This window comes from Chiloscyllium plagiosum, chromosome 17, assembly GCF_004010195.1.
Source record: "Chiloscyllium plagiosum isolate BGI_BamShark_2017 chromosome 17, ASM401019v2, whole genome shotgun sequence".
Taxonomy (NCBI): domain Eukaryota; kingdom Metazoa; phylum Chordata; class Chondrichthyes; order Orectolobiformes; family Hemiscylliidae; genus Chiloscyllium; species Chiloscyllium plagiosum.
The window spans coordinates 1,139,485-1,161,286 of NC_057726.1; the positions used below are offsets into that span (position 1 = coordinate 1,139,485).

General features: G+C 42.1%; 1 protein-coding gene across 2 annotated transcripts in view; it reads right to left on the reverse strand.

Annotated features, from left to right (window-relative positions):
- The window catches only part of cdh15 (cadherin 15, type 1, M-cadherin (myotubule)), a 107,884-nt gene extending 90,085 nt beyond the window's left edge, over window positions 1–17,799 (reverse strand). For both annotated transcript variants that reach the window (XM_043706475.1, XM_043706474.1), the window contains exon 1: window positions 17,607–17,799. In XM_043706475.1, the coding sequence (XP_043562410.1) occupies window positions 17,607–17,681 (75 nt within the window). In that variant the 5' untranslated portion in view covers window positions 17,682–17,799. The remainder of the gene's footprint in view (window positions 1–17,606) is intronic.
- Between the last annotated feature and the right edge of the window lie 4,003 nt (window positions 17,800–21,802).

The following is a 21,802-nucleotide window of genomic DNA, read 5'->3' on the forward strand; positions in this document are numbered from 1 at the left end:
ACACCTCCATAACCTCCATACACCTCCATAACCTCCATACACCTCCATAACCCCACACACCTCCATAACTCCCACACACCTCCATAACTCCCATACACCTCCATAACTCCCATACACCTCTATAACCCCCATACACCTCCGTAACTCCCATACACCTCCATAACCGCACTCCAAACTCAAGCAAAAGAAATAAAATATAGGTAATATTGACAAATAGGTAATATTGACAAATAAGTTAAAAGTGAGCACTCTGTCTATACTCAAATGTACATTAACCCCAATTAACTGTAGGAAAAACATCCAGCAACACTTTCTTTAAGGAAAGGAGAGAGGTATGAAAAAAAAGAGAAAACATTATTATCTATATTCTTTCGACTATCCAGTCTATTTAAAGTGTCCAGAAAGTTTTTTTTGCTTTTTCCGAAGAGTCAAATGATTGTACAGACCCCTTATGAGTAAAACGAAGCATCGCTGGGTACCTTACAGAATATTGAATATCCAGGTTCCTCAGTTTTCTCTTCACCTCATCAAAGGACTTCCTTTTGTGGATCATGGCCACAGAAAAGTCCTGGAAGAACATTATCCCGGATCCCTTGTAAATCAAGCCCTGTGGATCCTACTCTGGAAACTTCCATTACTCTCTTCTTGTCTCTGTAGCATCGGAACTGCACGAGGACAGGGCGGGTGAGCTGGTCTGAACTGAGCCTGCACACCTCAACCCGGTGAACTCTGTCAACCTTCACCCGGCCCACCTCAGCCTCCCAACCAAGAAATCGCTGCAGCCAGTCTTCAAACAAAACTTACTGGCTACTCACCTTCCACTCCCCCGGCAACCCGATGACCCGGATATTCTTTCTCCAACCTGTTTTTGAGGTCGTTGACCTGCTCTGTTAAGGCCCGGACCTGTTTCTCAAGGGCCTGGATCCGCTCCGTTGAGGACTTGATCACAGTCTCCGATGCTGCAGTCCACCATTCAACCTCCTCCAGTCACTTTCTGAGCCCTTCCTGCTCCTGATTGTGTTTGTGCAGCATGGCTGAGATCAGTTCCAGCCTGGGACGGCTCTCCTCGATCAACGCCTCGATCATCTCCTGGAGCTTCACAAACTCTGCAGTCAAGGTCTGTTGGGTAAGTGACTTCAGTGGAATTGCAAAGGAAGCTGTTGCTGCAGACACAGTCGTGGTTGCAGTCATGTCCAATGCCATCGGAGTGTCCCCTGTGTGTTGGGACTTACTCAAACCTTTACTTTTTGTCATCTTCCCTTGCTAAAAAAAAGAGGATTTATAACAAGTCCACAAATGTTTAATTATCAAATTTTTCTGAGACAACTTAGGTGGGGAGGGTAAAAGCACCACTTCACCTGAATTGTGATGCAGAGCTCAGCGGGCCAGACCTTTCAGATCATCGCCATCTTGGATCGTCCCCCTCTTTGTCATCTTAGCTAACCTTCTTCACTGTCCACCATGCCACCAATTTTGATGTCATCGCAAACTTACCGAACTGTGCCTATTATATTTTCATCCAACTTTACTAATTAGTCTACATTGCGGAACTGTCAAAGACTTTACTAAAGTCCAAGTAAACAAGGTCGACCACTCTGCCCTCATCAATCTTCTTGGTTACATGCTTAAAAAAACTCAATCAAGTTTGTGAAACATGATTTCCCACGCACAAAGCCATGCTGACTATCCCTAATCATTCCTTGCCTCTCCAAATGTATATAAATCCTATCTTTCAGAATCACCTCCAACAACTTACCCACCCCTGAAATCAGGCACACAGGTCTATAATTCCCAGGTTTCTGCTTACATCCTTTTCAAACAAAGGTACAACATTAGCCAATCTCCAGTCATCCGACACTTCACCTGTAGCTATAGATAGAGTCATTGAGATGTACAGCATGGAAACAGACCCTTCGGTCCAACCCATCCATGCCGACCAGATATCCCAGCCCAATCTAGTCCCACCTGCCAGCACCTGGCCCATATCCCTCCAAACCCTTCCTATTCATATAGCCATCCAAATGCCTCTTAAATGTTGCAATTGTACCAGCCTCCACCACTTCCTCTGGCAGCTCATTCCATACACGTACCACCCTCTGCTTGTAAAAGACATCCCTTAGGTCTCTTTTGTTTCTTTCCCCTCTCACCCTAAACCTATACGCTCTAGTTCTGGACTCCCCGACCCAGGGAAAAGACTTTGTCTATTTATCCTATCCATGAGGGGCCCCACAATTTCTCCTTCCTAGCTCTCTAATATATAGGAGAGATGTCAGAGGTAGTTTCTTTACTCAGAGAGTAGTAGGGGCGTGGAATGCACTGCCTGCAACAATAATAGACTCACCAACTTTAAGGACATTTAAATGGTCATTGGATAAACATATAGATGAAAATGGAATAGTGTAGGTTAGATGGTTTTCAGATTGGATCCTCAGGTCGGTGCAACATTGAGGGCCGAAGGGCCTGTCCTGAGCTGTAATGTTCTATGTTCAATGTTAAACCTGGATCAGGTCGCAAAGATTTATCCACCTTTATATTTTCTAAGATCTCCAGCTCTTCTTCTGCAATGTGAACTGTTTCAAAACATCAATATTTATTTTCCTGAGTTCTTCAGCCCTATTTCTTTCTCCACAGTAAAAGCTGATATAAATATTCATTTAATATCTCTCCCATGTCCTGAGGTTCAACACAAAGATGACCTCTTTGATCTTTAAGTGGCCCAATTCTCTCTCTGTAGTTGTTCTCCTGTTCTTAATGTACTGGTAGGATCTCTTTGGATTATCCTTAACTTATTTGCCATATCCCCTCGTTGTCTTTGTGATCTTCCTCTTAAGAGAGTGCCCCTACTAGCTTTATGCTGTTCAAGAAATTCATTTGAATCCAGTTAGTCATAGAGTCAGAGAGATGTACAGCATGGAAACAGACCCTTCGGTCCAACCCGTCCATGCCGACCAGATATCCCAATCCAATCTAGTCCCACCTGCCAGCTCCCGGCGCATATCCCTCCAAACCCTTCCTATTCATATACCCATCCAGATGCGTCTTAAATGTTGCAATTGTATTAGCCACCATCACATCCTCTGGCAGCTCATTCCATAAACGTACCACTCTCTGCATGAAAAGGTTGCCCCTTAGGTCTCTTTTATATCTTTCCCTTCTCACCCTAAACCTATGCCCTCTATTTAATATATAATTCTTTTTTATTCTTGACTAGAACCTCAATCTTTATTCATCAACTGTTCCCTAATCCTACCAGCCTTAACTCTCACACTAATAGGAACATAATGACTCTGAACTCTTGTTATGAAATTTTTGAAAGCATCCCACTTATCAGACATCCCTTTAACAATCTACTCCAATCAACTTTTGAAAGTCCTTGTCTCATACCGTTAAAAGGTGCTTAGCCATATGCCTTTCCTGCCTTTATTAGTTGAATGAGTTTCTTGCAGAACTGTATTGTGTAGAACTGCAATGCTCACAACCTCAGCGATAGGGAGGGAGCACAGACAAAGGGGAAAAGATGCCCATGATTCCGACCATCCGGGTTAATATTTGATTTTTATTGATTTTTATTTGATTTTTAATATTTGATTTTTATTGTGCAGCAGAGATTTCTCTTTTAATTTCTCTCTCTCTTCGAGTGATGAGTAGGTTTGGCGTAAAGACTTCCTATTCACTCTGTTTCTCCCACAGTCTAATCTCCTGACAGCAACCTACCAAATTAAAATGAGATTAACCTCCTGTCATTAAACCTGGCCTTAATCCACATAAACACTTCATATTGGCTATAGACCAGGTTGTTGCTGTGTGATAAAATTTAAATTATTTCAAAGTTACATTTTCCATTACTTTGATATAATAAGACCATAAGATCACAGGAGCAGAAATTAGGCCATTCAGCCCATCAAGTCTACTCTGCCATTTGATCATGACTGATGGAGTTGTAAAACCTATTTTCCTGCTTTCTCCCTGTAATCCTTGATCCACTTGGCAATCAAGAACTTATCTATCTCTGTCTTAAATATACTCAATGACTTGGCCTCAATTCTGCCCCCCCCAAACTCTCTTGAATTTTTGGAATATTACTCATGTCTTTCACCATGAAGAGTACTCAAAGTACTCATTTAATTCCTCAGATATTTCTTTGTTCCCCATTACCAGTTCTCCAATATCATTTTCCAGTGGCCCAACATCCACTTTTGCCTCTCTTTGCCCTTTATATATCTAAAGAAAATCTTGCAATGTTCCCTAATATTACTGGCTAGCTTACCTTCACATTTAATCTTCTCCCTCCTTATTTCTTTCTTTGTTGTTCTATTCAACAATAGGCTGCTCAAATCCATCAGAATTAAATGCTCTCAATAAATATGAATTTTGAGATCCACCATTAAGATTGTGTGGTTCCAACTCTGCAACATTACTCATCTTTGACCCTGTCTCAACTCATCAGCTGCTGAACCTCTTAGCTCCACCTCTGTTATCTCCAGACACAACTATTCTAAAGCTCTCTTGACCATTCTCCTCTATTCTGTCCTCCATAAATTTCAGCATATCCAAAAACAGTCCATGCTAATTGTAACAAGATCTGGACAGTGTCCTGGCTTGGGCTGACAAGTGGCAAGTAACACAAATGCCAGGTAATGAGTATTTCCAATAAGAGACAATTTAACCATTGCCCTTGACATTCAATGGTTGAATTATTGAATCCTTCACTTTCAACATCCTGGGGAATACCATTAACCAGAAACTGAATTAAACTTGTCATATAAATACAATGGCTACAAGAGCAGGAATACCATGGCAAGCAACTCACCTTCTGACTCCCCAAAGCCTGTCCACAATCTCCAAGGCACAAGTCAGAAGTGTGTTGGAATACTCCCCACTTGTCTGGAGAGTGCATCTCCAACAACTCTCAAAGAGCCTTACACCATTCAGGACAAAGCAGCCCGCTTGATTGGCACCACATCCACAAGCATCCGCTCCCTCCACCAGCAACACTCAGTACCAGCGGTATATACTAATTGCACGATGTGCTGCAGAAATTCACCAAATATCCTTGAACAGCACCTTCCAAACCCACTTCCATCCAAAAGGACAAAGGCAGCAGATAAATGGGAACACCTTCACCTACAAATTCTTCTCAAAGCAACTCACCATCTTGTTATTTCATGTTGCTAGGTCAAAATCCTCATGTTCCTTCCCTCAGAGCATTGTGGGTCTACCAGAAACATATGGACCGCAGTGGTTGACCAAGGCAGCTCACCACCACCTTTTCAAGTGCAGCTAGAGATGGGCAGGAAATGCTGGCTAGCCAGAGGCACTGATGTTCCATAATGAATTAAAGAAAACTTCAATTCTTTGTTGTGCCAAATCCCGTGCACCCATCATTCCTGGGCTTATTGGGCAAATGGCATCCTCCTGCTTGAACTCTATCAACTCCTAGCCCAAAAATGACCAAATTTCAAATTTCTCCAACAAAAACAGAAATTGAGGTCTGGAGGCATCTGTGGAGACAAATCAGATTTAACATATCGTGTCGAGTGATCCTTCCTCAGAACTGATGGTAACTAGGAAAATGTCAGTTTACATGCAGAAGGTGGGGGTGAGGGGGTAAGCAGTAAATGAGAGTTGGGGATGGATCCCAAAGAAAGAGGAGAACAGTTAGGCAGAAAAAGAAGTGGGCATGTCCATCCTGGGCCTCCTCCACTGTCAAAATGAGGCCACACTCAAACAGGAGAAACAACATGTTGTATTCCACCTCAGGAGTTGACAGCCCAATGGCCTCAATATCGAGTGCACCAGGTTCAGTCAAAATGTCCCCACCCCCAACATCAACCCATATCCAGCCCTCCCTCTCCTCCCCGCTCCTTTGACCTGACCTAACCTGCCCATCTTCCTTGTCACCTATCTGCTCCACCCTTCCCACTTACCAATCACAATCCCCCCCCACCTGTATCCACCTATCACCATCCAACTACTTTTCCCACAGCCCCATACACCTCCCTCTATTTATTTCTGAGCTCCCTTTCCCTCCCCAGTCCTGATGAAGGGTCCTGACTCAAAACGTTGAGTTTCCTGCTCCTTTAATGCTATCTGACCTGCTCAACATTTACTGACTCTGACATCCTGCATCTGCAGTTCTCACTATCTCAGAGTGGATAACGATCTGGTTAGAAGGGTGAATAACTAGTAATGGGTACTGTTAGTCCCGTTGTTAGCCATGAACCGTCCCTATTAGCAGCTATTCACCCTTCTAGCCAAATTGTTAGCCACTCCTTTGTCTACCCAACTGTTCTCTCTCTTTGGCCTTCATCTCCATGTATCATTTACTCCTGACCCCCTCAACCACCCACCCCATCTTCTGCATATAAACAGACATTTTCCGAGCTATCATCTGAAGAAGGGTCACTCGACCTGAAGTGTTCACTTTGATTTCTCTCCAGAGGCTGGCAGACCTGCTGAGCTTTTCCAGCAATTTCTGTTTTTGTTTCTGATTTACAGAACCCACAGTTTTTCCGGTTTTCAAATTTCTCCAATTTGTTTTCCAATTTCTTCTGGTCAAGTCCTCTATCTGTATGGTCCTCCTTGCTACAAGTCTTTTGAGTCCCCCATGCTCCTTGGACAAGTTGGTGAACTGCATTTATATAGCATCTTTAGTAAAGTAAAATATCCCTGGGAGCTTCATGGAAGTGACATCAAATGCTCTTGTATTTCCCCAATTTCCATCACTCCACCATCTGCAAATGTCCCTTCACTTGTCCCGCCATCGTCTCAATCTCTGGAATTCCTACCCTACATCTTTTCAGCTTTCTTCTTCACTTCCTTCTTTAAGATGTTCCTTAAAACCTATTTTTTGATCATGATTTTGGTGATATGATTGAATACCTCCTTGTAGGTTTCAGTATCAAATGCTTGTAGAATCCCTACAGCGGGGAAACAAGCCATTCGGCCCAACTAGTCCTCACCGACTCTCCAAAGAGGTTCAGACTCACCCCCCCAACCCTATAACCCTGCATTTCTCCACCTTTACTAAGTTGAAGGGGTTATATAAAACTAAGTTGCTACTCATGTAATTTTATTACGTTTAAATATTTTTAAATCTAAGGTGAAGGTTGAAGCAGAACTCTGTCAATCTAGGAGGTGGCTGTGGTAAATATGGGATACTACGAGAGCTGTGAAGCCAGTCAGTGACATGTTTCAATACTGGGGAAATTCGACAATGTACAGGAGGGAGTTTAACACTCACTAGAAATAGGAGCAATATTTTTCTGAACATGAAGCACTAATAAATGATTTAAATTTAATTTAAGATGACTTATTTTGATCAGAGTCAGTATTTTTAGACGAGGAATCGGGCCACCTCCCACAGGCTGTAATATAAGAATTTCATGCCGAATTCCACACTAAGAAATACAAGACAGCAGCTGTCACAGATTGATCTCCTGCCCCTCCCTTGAAAGATTCATGCACAGTGTTTGTATTGCATGTCATACAACCCCACTGCAAAGTATTTGCCTAATTTTAGTAAAAGACAATAGAGGGGATTCTTCACCTTAATCTGAAGGATGAACCAGTCTTGGAAAACTAATTGATAGAAAACTGTACATAATACTGAACTTATTAGTGGTAGGTCAGAAAATTAGCAATATTTGAGGAACCAACAATCTATAACTGAGAACAAAGAAAACAATATAAGCAGTTGGCTGATTGTACAGAATTTGAATATTACTAAAAAGAGAGAAATGTTGCTAAAGCCTTTCATTGTACATGGATCAGAACAAACACAAGAATGTCAAATTCCAAATAATCACAACAATTTATATTATTGGAGGAAAGGGTACTGATTGGTTGGCAAGTTGACTCTGATTGGCAGAGATGTTGCTATGGACGAAGCAATGGGGGAATGAAGGGCTTCAAATACTTGAAGGAATATTTCAAAAAGTGCACACAGCTTTAACATATTCATAAGAACTAGAAGCAAGTAAGAACATAAGAACCAGAAGCATTCCTTTAGCTTACAGATATTGGGTCCCTGTGTTGAACATATGTTGATTCCAGCAAATATAAATTAACCATGTTATGAACCTGAATTATTCTATTAAACTGGTTGCTAGTTTTTCACACATTCAGGATCATTCAGCCAGAGCTGCTCAATCATAGAAACACACATGACAAGAGATGGTTTAGTTTGGATATTACAACCATGGATAGGTTGATTATGTTCTGTACTCTTCCACATCGAGGCAGCAACAGCCCAGCAAGTAGCTGATGAAACCAAACATCATGTTCTTTTTGATGTTCTTAATAGGAAAAGTGCGCATTGTATTCAACCAACCTGCATTTGCAAAATCCAAAACAGAATGTCTATTGTTAGATATGATTCCCAGAATGAGCAGCATTTGATGAAAAATTCAGAACGTGCTAATAACTCCATTAACAACCAGTTTAAGATCATCAGTCAAGCTTGCAATGTGGCTGATTTATGTTTGTTAGAAGTGATATAAATTCATACACATTTGTATTTGTATTCATACATACTTCTGTAAACTAAAGAATATGTTAATGTTTTGTGTATTTTCTGGATTTCCTGGGAGGTTGAGGACCACTGCTGATCTCTCTGTGATGATAGTAGGACAGATTGATAAATGGTTAAGAAAGCATGTGGAATACTTTCAATGGTACAATGTCTAGAGGAGTACAGGAGCAGAGGGACCTCATCCTCTGAAGGTGGCCATGCAAGTTGAAACAGTTGTTAAGGTGGTTTATCTGATCCTTGGATTTATAGATACAGGCTTAGAGTGTAAAAGCAAGGAAATGATGCTCCACCACGACAAATCATTGGTCAGGCCACATTTGCAGTATTATGCTCAGTTCTGGGCACCTTATTTAAGGAAGAACGTTGAAACGCCTGCAGAGTTTTCAAAGGAGATTTACTAGAATTATAATGAGGAATTTTAGATATAAAGAAAGATTAAAGGCTTATTCCCCTTGGACTAGAGAAGATTAAGAAGTGAGTTTATTGAGGTGTTGAAAATTATGAACAATTTTGACAGGGTAAAGAAGGATAATCTATTTCCAGTAGTTGGTATGTCACTAACTAGGGGTCACAATTTCAAGATTGTCAGCAAAAGAGCTAGGAGGGAGGTGAGGAGCAACTTCTTTACTCAGCAAGTTGTTAGGATCTGGAATATGAAGCCTAGGAGAGTGGTGGAGGTGATTCCAGAGGTGGTTGCAAAAGAGAGCTAAATATAAATTTGAAAGTGTTGAAGTTAGAGGGCTCCAGAGATGGGGCTGAAGAATGGGATGAGCTTGGTAGGTCTTTTGGGAGCCAGTACAGACATGATAAGTCAAACAGCCTCCTAAATGTTCTATGATTCTACTTTCCTTTATGAGCCAAAATATACAAGTGCTGGGAGGTTTCACTGGAGCTATATAAATCACTAATTTAAAGTGAGGGGAGATAGGTATAAGACAGATGTCAGAGGTAGTTTCTTTACTCAGAGAGTAGTGAGGGTATGGAATGCTTTGTCTGCATCGGTAGTAGATTCGCCAAGTTTAAGTGCATTTAAGTCGTCATTGGACAGGCATATGGACGTACATGGAATAGTGGGATGGGCTTCAGATTAGTATGACAGGGCGGCGCAACATCGAGGGCCGAAAGGCCTGTACTGTGCTGTAATGTTCTATGTTCTATGTTCTAATTTGGCCACATTTGAGTACTGTCTACAGTTCCCTGTGGGACCTTACTATAAAAAGGAAGGAATCACACTAGAGAGGGTGCAGAACAGATTTACAGTGATGTTGCAAGGACTGGAAAAATGCAACTATAAATTAAGATTGGATAGGCCGGGCTTGTTCTTCTTGTAACTAAGGAGGGTGATGAAAGATTCGATTAAGGTAAACAAGGTGGTGAGTAGCTTACATAGAGTGGATGGGAATGACCTATTTAGAAGGGTCACTGACTAGGGATCATTGATTAAAAGGGGAGATGAGGAAATTTCTTTATCTCCTGGGATGGTGATTAGGGTCCAGAACACACTACCTGAAAGCAGAAACCCTCGACACACTGTAAAAATCACCTTTTTTTTGCCTTTGTTTTTAGACTGTGAACTTGAATAAACGAAGATATTGCTTTAAACCAAGGAGACTGTGTAAAGAGATAGTTACAATTTTAAAAATCATGTTTACTGGAGCACATTGTGAGTTGTGTTCAATGATGAGTTTTCCTGGAAAGGTGAGAGCAAAACAGACACTATGGAGCCGTCGGGTTCTGAAGTAAGGGAAAACTGCTTGACTACACCGTTCTGTTTGGCTCCTGACCAGGATCTTGGCTTGTGTGGGGTCAGTCGAGCAGAAAACCACCTAGTCTTTCTCTCTCTCCCTCTCTGTCATGTAGAGATACCAGAAAGTCTCTAATAGCAGCCAGCTATTTTGCATTCAGTTTTCCTGCAAATCCCCTACTGAAGGAGGAATAAAACACCCTTATAGAAACCTGATGGATGTCTTCTTTTAACTTGAGTTCATCAGTCAGGGAAATGGGTATTTTGGACAGTTTTACTAAATTTTTTCTCATTTCTGATGACTCTGGGAATATGGTGTTTGATTTCCAGGGCATCATCCTAGAGGGTTGTGTCATAATTTAAAAGATCTCTTGATATGCACATGATGTGTCATACCACCAATGTGGGACCAAGTGCTGGAAAGTGTGATTAGGCTGGGGCTCAGTTTTGATTGTGACAGAAATGATGGGCCAAGAATTTCCTCTTTTGCCATAAACTCTCTAGGAGTAGATCTCTCTTTTCAGCAATATCCACTGAAATTAAAATTGTTCTAAGCATTCCAGAAGTCTTGCAGGAAAGTTACTCATTCCCAACCAAATCAGTGCATGGAATATGGCGATAGTATTTTGCTGTTGTGAAAAGATTCAGAAGAATCAGAATCTCCTGCCAATGATAAGGTCTGGAGTACAAACTCCACACTCTTAGTTTATGTAGTCAGCAGTTTGTGAGACAGTATAATCTATTTAATAAAGGCAGAGATTTTCCAAGAGGGAAAGACTATATTCTAGTGTTAGAAGTGACAGTAGTGCAGAGAAATAATGAATCATAGCAATGAGGAATAATCCAGGAAACCACACATACCATTCCTCCTCCTGTCCTATCCCATGGTACCTTCAGTTCTCAAGCAAATTATTTCCACTTCTGTTTACTTGAGCAAAAATCCTCAAGTCTGTCACTGCCTGTCAGTTGGGTGATCATACATGAACAAAGACCTAGCTGTTCAAATATCAAAGTCTCTGAAAGTTTGAGTACTGGGAGCTAAAGGTCGTAAAAGGTACAATAGAGCACATCCTGTGGAGTACATTTGCAATAATAAATTTTATAAAACATTGGTTAGGGTACAGTTAGAGACTGAGTGCAGATCTAGGTCCCATTCTTTAGTTTTACATTATTTGTGATTCTCACCTGCTGCTCGTCCTTATGAGTTTTGATTTGGGAGCACAGTGCTATTTCAGCAAGGCATTTTTGGTTACACTGGCATCATAGGTCACCATTTATTTATGGACAGGCTACTGGACATGCTCCTTGCTGCAATGGCAATCTGAAGATGTAGTTCTTCACATTTCTGTACTGTGCTGTGGAGACTTCAATGTTGACTACTCCAGTCATGTGTAGGCTGTCCTCAGTTATTGAAGTCAATCTGGTGTGAAATGACATTTCACTTGCATAATGCTGGCATTTCAAATTTGACATTCCACCAGGTGTCTCAAGCATTCCATACAGTGCATCCTATGGTACAGTACCATTATCCCCTTTAACCACATGGCTCCTTTGTAAAAAATGATAGTCAAGCCATAAGGAATTACCTTTCCAGATTCATCAGGATGGTACCAAGAATGGGAAGCTATAATTATGAAAAGAGATTACAGACTGTTCCCTCTGGAGAAATGGGGCCTTTTTAAGTTATTCATTGGATCTGAGCATCTCTGGCTGGATGGGCTTATTCTCCATCCTGAGTTGCCCTTGAGAGACTTGATGAGCCAAAGGACCTCTTCTGTACTGTTTGATTCTATAAGATGATGGTGAGCTTGTTCTTGAACCATTGCAATCCATTTGATGGAGGTTCTAAATCTTTTCTCATTTCTGATGACTCCAGAAATATAGGACCCGTCTTCCAGTGCACTACTCCAGTGAGGACAAGATGGATCCCCAATGCAGTACTGGGAGGAAGAGGAAGAGGGGAGAGCAGAAATGTGGGAAATGGGGAGATCACTGGCAAGCGCCCCATCAATCACGTTGGGCATGATTCTCAGATTGAGAAAAAGATGTCAGTTTAGTATGGATGATGGAACTAACAAAACAGATGTCTAAGTACTTATGCAGTCTGCTCTCACAATTTAACCTGCTTAACTCCATTCAAGTTTGAGAATATTTAACCCTCTGCAAAAGACTCAGTGTTGGGTTTCTACCTTGAGCAAAGCTTGGGTCTGTATCTGCTGTTTCCTCACACAGCTTCAAATTTAAACATTTCACTCAAAACTGGAGGCTCTGCGGAGACTGTAATAGTACAGCAGTAGACAGACTCCTCATCTTCATCATTCAATGGCAGTGCTCATTGACATTCCGCATTGCTGCCCTCACCATTGCCCCTCAATGGCACTGACATTGCTGCCCTCACCAGTACCCCTCAACACTGGCTCTCACTGTTGCCCCTCACTGGCCAGTCTTACTGGCATCCAACATTGGCACTACTCGCTGCTAACCCTCATTGGCACTCTTCACCAGTGTACTTCATTAGCATTCCTCACCAGCAACACTCACCAACACTATTCACTAACACCCCTCATTTCTACCCTCACTGACATTCCTCACTGATGCTACTCATTGGTATTATTCATCAGCAATCCTCAATGCTGCCCATCACTGTTGCCCCTCGCATGTCTGCTTTATGGCCTAGCCTCACTGGCACTCATTATTGCTGTCCTTCACTAATATGCCTCATCGCCAACCCTTACCACTGCCCTTCACTGCCAGAGTCAGTTGTTTGGCACTGGGTAAACCTCACTTTTTCTAATAAAGTGATGTTGTGCTGGGGAGTTAGGAGTGTTGAGAAGATAAATTTAGTGCAAGTGATTGGATACCATGGGGGCGTGGGTCTAAAGGAATCAATTAAATTCAGTTGGATTGAGCTGGGAGGACAGGGACCATTGTAAGGTATTGATTATGCTCAAACAGCCCCATGTTTGCAAAAGATCATGTTTTCAGCCCAATTCACACCTGAGACAAATCAAGCACCCATTAAGTCTCAGCACCAGTGGCCAAAGAAAGCAAACATGAATAAATCAACCAAGTTCAGCAACAACAACCAGTACCTTACATTCATATCGCATATTTAACACAATGAAACATGCCACCGTGTTTCACAGGGGCATTATAGAACAAAACATTACAGCAAGCTATATAAAGAGATATTCAGAGCAGATGACTAAACAAAAAAGCAAAGAACTATAGATGCTGGAAATCAGAAACAAAAACAAAAACCAGTTTCTAAAGGTGGATCACTGGACCTGAAATGTTTACTCTGCTTTCTTTCCACAGATGATGCTAGCTGAGTTTTTCCAGCAATTTTTGCTTTTGTTTCAGATGGCTAAACATTTGGTCTAAGAAATAGGTTTTAAGAAGTCTTTCAAGATGTGTAGCAGCCAATGGTGGAGTGGTTAGGATTGGGATGCATCAGCCCCAGGATTAGAGGAGATTCTAGAGATAGGGATTATCATGTTACAGGATAGCAACGACCATTTGCAACATCATATCTTCTCTTATTCTTGGCTGCAATGATACAAAGGAATCCAACAGTCCAACTCTCCCTACATTTTCTTTTCATTATTGGACTTCGGTGTTGCTGGCTGTCCCAGATTTTATTGCTCATCCCCAATTAATATTAAGAAGGTGATTATGAGCTTTCTTCTTAAAACATTGGAGTCCATGTGCTGCATGTAGACCCACAATGCCCTAAGGGAGGGAGGTCAGGATTTTGACCCAACTACACTGAAGGAAATAGCTGAAATACTCCACAGAGGCTGATATCCCGTAATCAAGTCACCCTTTATTTACACATGGAGAGTCCTTCACCCTGATCCAGCTCTCAATGCAAACAGGGCGTCTGATACTCCTGTTTTTAATCTGTCAGCCAGGACTCCCTGATTGGAGCAGATTAACGGCCTCAATCAGGGAACTCGTATTCTATGAGGTCCACCGGGCTGATCTCGTTACAAATACTACAACTGCTATATATTTCCAAGTCAGGAATGATGTGTGGCTTGGAGGGGAATTTGCAGTGGATAGTATTTCCAGATATCTGCTGCCCTTCTTCTAGTTGGAAGCTACTGTAGAAATGTCTGTAGTACTTCTTGTAGATGGTACACACAGCTGCTGTTGAGCATTGGTGGTTGGGGGACTGAATGTTGAGGTTGTAGTACTAGTCAAACCTGAATGATGACAAGGCCTTGAGGTTTGTTGGAGCTAGCTTATCTAGGCAAGTGGGGAATCTTCGATCACATTCCTGACTTGTGCCATGTAGATGATGGACAGGTTTTGAGGAGTCATAAGGTGAGATACTCACATCTAACCTGCTCTTATAGCCATAGAACTTACATGGCTAGGCTTTATTCCTGATGAAAAGCTTTTGTCCGAAACATCGATTTCGCTGCTCCTTGGATGCTGCCTGAACTGCTATGCTCTTCCAGCACCACTAATCCAGTTGAGTTTCTGGTCAATGGTAACCCTCAGGATGTTGATAGTGGGGGATTCAGTGATGGCAATGCCATTAATATTAAGAGGTGATGGTTAGATTCTCTCGAAGGAGATGGTTATTGCCTGGCAGTTCTGTGGCACAAATGTTACTTACCACTTGCAAGCCCAAACCTGGATATTGGTCAGGTCTTGCTGCATTTGGACATGAACTGATTTAATATCTGAGGAATTGGGAATTTTGCTGAAAATTGCTCGCTAATGTTTGCACATCCCCACTTGTGATCTTATGATGGAGGAAAGATTATTGATGGTTGAAGATGGTTGGACCTAGGACACTACCCTGTGGACTTGCAGAGATATCCTAGCGTTGAAATGGCTGACCTCCAACAGCCACAATCACCTTCTATGTGCCAGGTATGACTCCAACCAATGGAAAGTTTGTCCCTGATACCTACTGATTCCGATTTTGTAGCAGGTCATTGATGTTACACTTCATGCAGCCCTGATGTGAAGGGCTGGTCACCCTCACCTCACCTCTGGAATTCAGCTCCTTTGTCCATGTTTGAACGAATATCAGAAGCTGAGTGGTGCTGGCAGAGCCCAAACTGGGTGTCACAGGGCAGGTTATTGCTTAGCAGGTGCTGCTTGAGAGCACCATTGACTTTTCGTCATTTTACCATGATTGAGAGGAGACTGACAGGGCAGTAATTGGCTGTGTTGGATTTGTCCTTTTTTGTGTCCAGGACATGCCTGAGAGATTTGACGTGATCTATGATTGTCTCATGTACTGAGATACAGTGAAAAGTATTATTTTATGTGCTAACCAGACAAATCATACTTTACATTAGTACATCAGGGTAATAGAACAGAATGCAGGATATAGTGTTACAGCTACAGAGAAGGTGCAGAGAAAGATTACCTCTAATAAGTCTAATAACAACAGGGAAGAAGCTGTTCTTAGATCTGTTATCATAGAATTGTACAACATGGTTCAATTCATTCATGTCAACCAGATATCCTAAATTAATCTAGTCCCATTTGCCAGCATTTGGCCCATATCCTTCTAAACCTTTCCTATTCATATACCCATCCTGATGCCTTTTAAATGATGTAATTGTACCAGCCTCCACCACTTCCGCTGACAGCTCATTTCGTACATGCATCACCATCTGCATGAAAAAGTTCCCCCTCAGGTCCTTTTATATCTTTACTCTCTCACCTTACACCTCTGCCCTCTAGTTGTTGACTCCCCTATCTTGCCTATCCTGAGAAATAGACCTTAGCTATTCACCCTATCCGTACCTCTCATGATTTTATAAACCTTGATAAGGTCACCCCATAACCTCCAATGCTCCAGGGAAAATAGCCCCACCCTATTGAGCCTCTCCCTATAGCTCAAACCCTCCAATCCGGCAACATTTTTATAAATCTTTTCTGCACCGTTTAAAGTTTAACAATATCTTTCCTATAGCAAGGAGACCAGAATTGAACACTGTATTCCAAAGTGGCCTAACCAATGTCCTGTACAGCCATAACATTACCTCCCAACTTCTATACTCAATGCACTGACCAATAAAGTGGCACATATTTTCAAACCTTTATGTGTTCTTTCCAATGAAAGATGTTGGAAGAGAATAAAATTGGGGTGGGTGAGGTCTCTGATAATATGGCTGCTTTCCCAAGACAGAGTGTAGACAGAGTCAATGAAAAGCAGGCGAGTTTGTCTGATAGACCAGTTGCCATACCAAGCTGTGATGCATCCAGATAGGTGCAGACACTAGTGTTGTAGCTAAATTTGAGCAGCTTGGCTAGGGAAACAGCAAATTCTGGAGCACAAGACATCAGTACTATCACTGGAATGTTGTCAGGGCTGTGTAACAAAGAGTGAGATCATGGCCTCTCACTTTCATATCTTCAGTAGTCTGACCTTTCTTCAATATATTACATTTTCCGTGTCCTGAAAGCATCTCTAAAGGAATCTCTCGATTATTGGTTTCACTGATGGCAACTGAAATAAAATTGTGGAGAGATGGAAAAATACCAGACTGGCCATCTCCCATTTTGCAATATTGTACAAAAGTATTTTCCACTCAACAAAGACGTGAACAGATAAAATATGTTGGTATAGATTGATCATCATAATTAAAAACTCTACAAGGAACTCTAGCAACATATTCTGATGCAAGTTCATATACACCACATGCAACCCTTCCTACCACAGGCACACCCAAGAGACATGCCGGTCTGTGTCATCTAAACTAAGCCTGCTCCCTATAGAGCACCTGCCCCTCAACACCCTCCATCCTGAAAACACCCACATTCCCCCAAAGCGTGTGTACACACACATCTAGCAACTTCTATTTACATTGCACATTAACATAGTGAAAAATGTAAATGCAATTGCAGATGTAATATAAAACAAAACATGACAGTGAGCCACATAAGATGTTCGGTCAGATGACCAAAAATCTGAGTCAAGTAAGTAGAGGTTTTAAGGAGTGTCTAAAGGAAAAAAGTGAAGCAGAAAGGTTTAGGAAGGGAATTACACAGGTTTGAACTGAGGCAGCCAAAGGCAGGGTCATCAATTGTGGGGCAATTAAAATTGGGACTGCTCAAAAGACCCGAATGAGGAGCGCAGTAACTCGGAGGAGAAAGCAGAGATAGGGAGGGAGAGATCATGGAGGGGTCTGAAGACAAGGATGAGAATGTTAATATTTAAGACATTGCATGACCAGGAGCCTATGTAAGTCAGTGAGCATAGAGGGTATTGGGGAAACACAGACATACACTCTATGGCACATATTCCTCAATACACATACTCCCCAATACACAATTAAGCGCACATACAGCATATACCTGAATGAGTGCCACTACTGTTGTGAGAATAATGGAGTTCTCCGTCCTCATCCCAGCAATAGAGAGACAGAACATTAGAGCATACGACAGAAAGCGCCACAGAAACAAAGTGAGTTGGAGCTGCTCCGTGGGATCTGCTGTCTCTGTGATGCCAATTAACTGATAGCTGACGAGCAGACTCTCGGAAAACCAATTGACTGACGGCACATGTGCTGAGGAGAGAGAAAAGGCGGACTGAAATATTAGTGTCCTGACACAGAGCAACTGTGGAGAGAAAGACAGACAGAAAACAGCTGCTCTCATCAAAGTGCCCCTGACCCGATCCATACCCTCCCCCAATTCTAACCTCCCCACTGAATTCAGGATTAAGTTGCTCACATTGTGATATTTTGACTAGGTGAACAAAATTATAAATAATTATTAATGCACAAATTGATAGTGACACGGTTTCTGGTGGTTAACTGTACTGTCACAGAGTACAAATGTTGACTGAGGGTAAAATACACGATCATCATGTGTAAATTAATATATAGAAAGGACATGTTGCTGCATGTTACAGAATGAATATCAGGCTTCACAAACCAAAAGGAACTTCCGAAAATTGAGATAAAGAAAACATTTAAAATGAAATCTAGAAGCAAAACAAAACTGGAAATATACAGTGACTAAAATAGAGAATCTAAAGAGACAGTTTGTCCTTCAAGTAAAAAAGCTCAGATTCAGCACAATGTCAGAGTGAAACAAAAAGCAACAATTTAAAGGATGTTCGGATGTTTGTTTACTCGGGGCCAAAGGGGAGCGGGCTGCTTACTGAGTCTGTTATTGCTGAACTGGTGAGGGTTTATATAAAGCTGCACAGGCATTGTTGGAAATCGGTTCTGTCAGTGTGACTCTTCTATACTGCACTTATCTGCTCTGCTTACTTGGCCAGGTCTACATGTGACTCCAGACTCAGCCATGTGGTTCACTCTTAACCATCTCCAGGGGCTTTAGTTTCAGTGACTAACTACAACCTTAACCAACTGCAAAAAATAGACATATGATGGATCAAGCCAGGTTTCCTACTGAGATGGTACTTGTTCAGAATGACCAGCAACCGATAACTGTAACATAGACAGGACGAAAACAAGGAGTGTTTATAACTATGTGCAAGTTTTGAGGAGATAATTCTCAATGTAGGAGCATGTTACTGCAGATGCTGGAATCTGTATTGAAAATAACAAATGTTGGAGAAGATCACAGAAGGTCAGACAACATCCATGGAGAAAGAGCAAGTTCACGTTGTGAGTCATCTGGATTTGAAACCTTAGCTTGCTCTGTCTCCACAGATGCTGTCTTACCTGCTGTAATCTCCAGCATTTGTTGCTTTCATTTCAGGAGATTATTGACTGGTTTGGAGTTTGGGCAGGACAGGTAGTATATAGCTGGTACATTTTGGTAGAGGAATAAGGAGATGAAGCAGATATCAAATAATAAACTTCAAAAGGTGTGACGGTGCAGTGACAATTAGGAGTTCAGATATTCAAATATTTAAAAGTGGGAGGGCAGTGAGCTGACTTCTTGAATCACTGCAGTCCATTTGGTACAGGGATACCACAACACTGTTAGGGAGGGTATTCAAGGATTTTGCCCTAGACATCAGACAGAGGGTAGGGCTGATCAGGGATAGTGGACGGAACTTGTGTCTGGACTCTGATGAGGTAGGGGAGGCCCTAAATGAGTTTTTTGCTTCAGTATTCACTAGAGAGAGGGAACTTGTTGATAGTGAGAACAGCATGGCCTAGGTTAATAAGCTTGAACAGATGGATATTAAGAAAGTGGATGTGCTGGATATTCTGGGAAAATCATGATGGATAAGTCCCCAGGGCTGGACCAGATACATCCAAGGTTACTACAGGAATAGGATTAAAGACAGGATTCTTGGCAGTGTGGAGGAACAGTGGGAACTTGGGGTCCATGTATATGGATCCCTCAAGGTTGCCACCCAAGTTGATAGGGTTGTTAAGAAGGCATGTGGTGTTTTGGCTTTCACTAACAGGGGGATTGAGTGTAAGAGCCATGAGTTTTTGCTGCAGCTCTATAAAACCCTGGTTAGACCACACTTGGACTATTGTGTCCAGTTCTGGGCGCGTCATTATAGGAAGATGTGCAGAGGAGGTCTACCAGCATGCTGCCTGGATTGGAGGGTATGTCTTGTGAAGAGAGGTTGAGTGAGTTCGGGCTTTTCACACTGGAGAGAAGGAAGAGAGGTGACTTGATAGAGGTGTACAAGGTAATGAGAAGCATAGACAGAGTGGATAGCCAGAGACTTTTCCCCAGGGCAGAAATGGCTGTCACGAGAGGTCATAACTTTAAGATGATTGGAGGAAGGTACAAGGGAGATGTCAGAGGTAGGTTCTTTACACAGAGGGTGGTGGGTGTGTGGAATGCACTGCCAGCGGTGGTAGTAGAGTCAGAGACATTAGGGACATTTAAGTGACTGTTGGACAAGCACATGGATTGCAGCAAATAGAGGGGTGTGTAGGTTTGGTTGATTTTAGATTAAGATAAATGCTTGGCATTGTGGGCTGAAGGGCCTGTACTGTCGTGTACCGTTCTATGTTCTATGTAGATATTGAAGGAATGGTGAAAGGAATGGGGAGGTGTTGGCGTATTATAATGTCACTGGGTTAGTAATCCAGATTCCCAGCCTAATGTTTTAGGAATATGAGTTTGAGACTCACTATGGTAAATGATGAATTCAATAAAAGCTCGCTAGTTAAAAGCAAGTCACTCGGTAGTATCAAACTGCTAAAGAGTGTAAATAAAGAAATGAAACCAGACAGACCACTGGTGATGACTTAGGCAGCAGCAAAGTCAACAGGAAACTCAAAACTTTCAGTCCTGCAAAGTCTTTCTTACTAGTATCTGGGGGCTAGTGCCAAAATTGGGAGAGCTCTGTCACAGTCTGACAAAGTCATACTCATAGAATCCTATCTTACAGACAATATCCCAGACAGCACTGTCACCATCCCCTGGTTATGTCCTGTCCCACCAAAAAGACAGACCCAGCAGAGCTGGCAGCACAGTGGTATACAGGTGCCTGAGTATCCTCAACATTGACTACAGATAACATGAAGTCACTGGAGTTAGAGAGGATCCGAGATGACTGGAAAATGGCTAATGTAATATCTCTGTTTAAGAAGAGAAGGAGGCAGAAGACAGAAGACAGAAAATTACAGACGTTTTAGCTTGATCTCAGTTGCTGGTAAGATTTTAGGGTCCGTTATTAAGGATGAGATTGTGGAGTATGTGAATGGGAAATAGGGCTGGGTCAGCATGGCTTTGTCAAGGAGAAACTGAGGACTGCAGATGCTGGAGAGTCAGAGTCGAAAAGTGTGGTGTTGGAAAAGCACAGCAGGTCAGTCAGCCAGTCAGGCAGCATCCGAGGAGGAGGAGAATTGATGTTTCGGGAATAAGCGTGGCTTTATCAAGGGTAGTCACGCTTGACAAATCTGTTGGAATTCTTTGCGGAGGTAACAAGCAACTTAGACAAAGGAGAGTCAGTGGATGTGATCTATTTGGATTTCCAGAAGGCCTTTGACAAGGTGTCGCACGGGAGGCTGCTAAATGAGATAAGAGCCCATCGTGTTAGGGGCATGGTACTGATATGGATAGAGGATTGGTTGACTGGCAGGAGGCAGAGAGTGGGGTTAAAGGGTCTTTTTCAGGTTGGCTGTTGCTGACCAGTGGAGTTCCACAGGGGTCAATGTTGGGAGCACAAATATTTAGTTACTCATTAATGAGCTGCAGGAGCGACTGAGGGCATTGTTGCTATGTTTGCAGATGACACAAAGACAGGTGAAGGGACAGATAGTGTGGAGGAACTGGGGAGACTGCAGAGGGACTTGGAAAGGCTAGGAGAGTGGGCAGAGAAGTAGCAGATGGACTACAATGTGGGAAAGTGTAAGGTTATATATTTTGTTAGGAAGAATAGAAGCACAGACTATTTCCTAAATGGGAAAAGGCTTTGGGAATCTGAAGCACAAAGGAACTTGGGAATCCTAGTTTAGAATTCTCTTAAGGTTAACAGGTTGAGTTGGCAGTTAGGATGGCAAATGTAATGTAAGCATTGATTTCAAGAGAACTATCATATCAGATTTACTGCTGAGACTGTAGACAGCATTCAAAATATTGTGAGCAGATTTGGACAATGT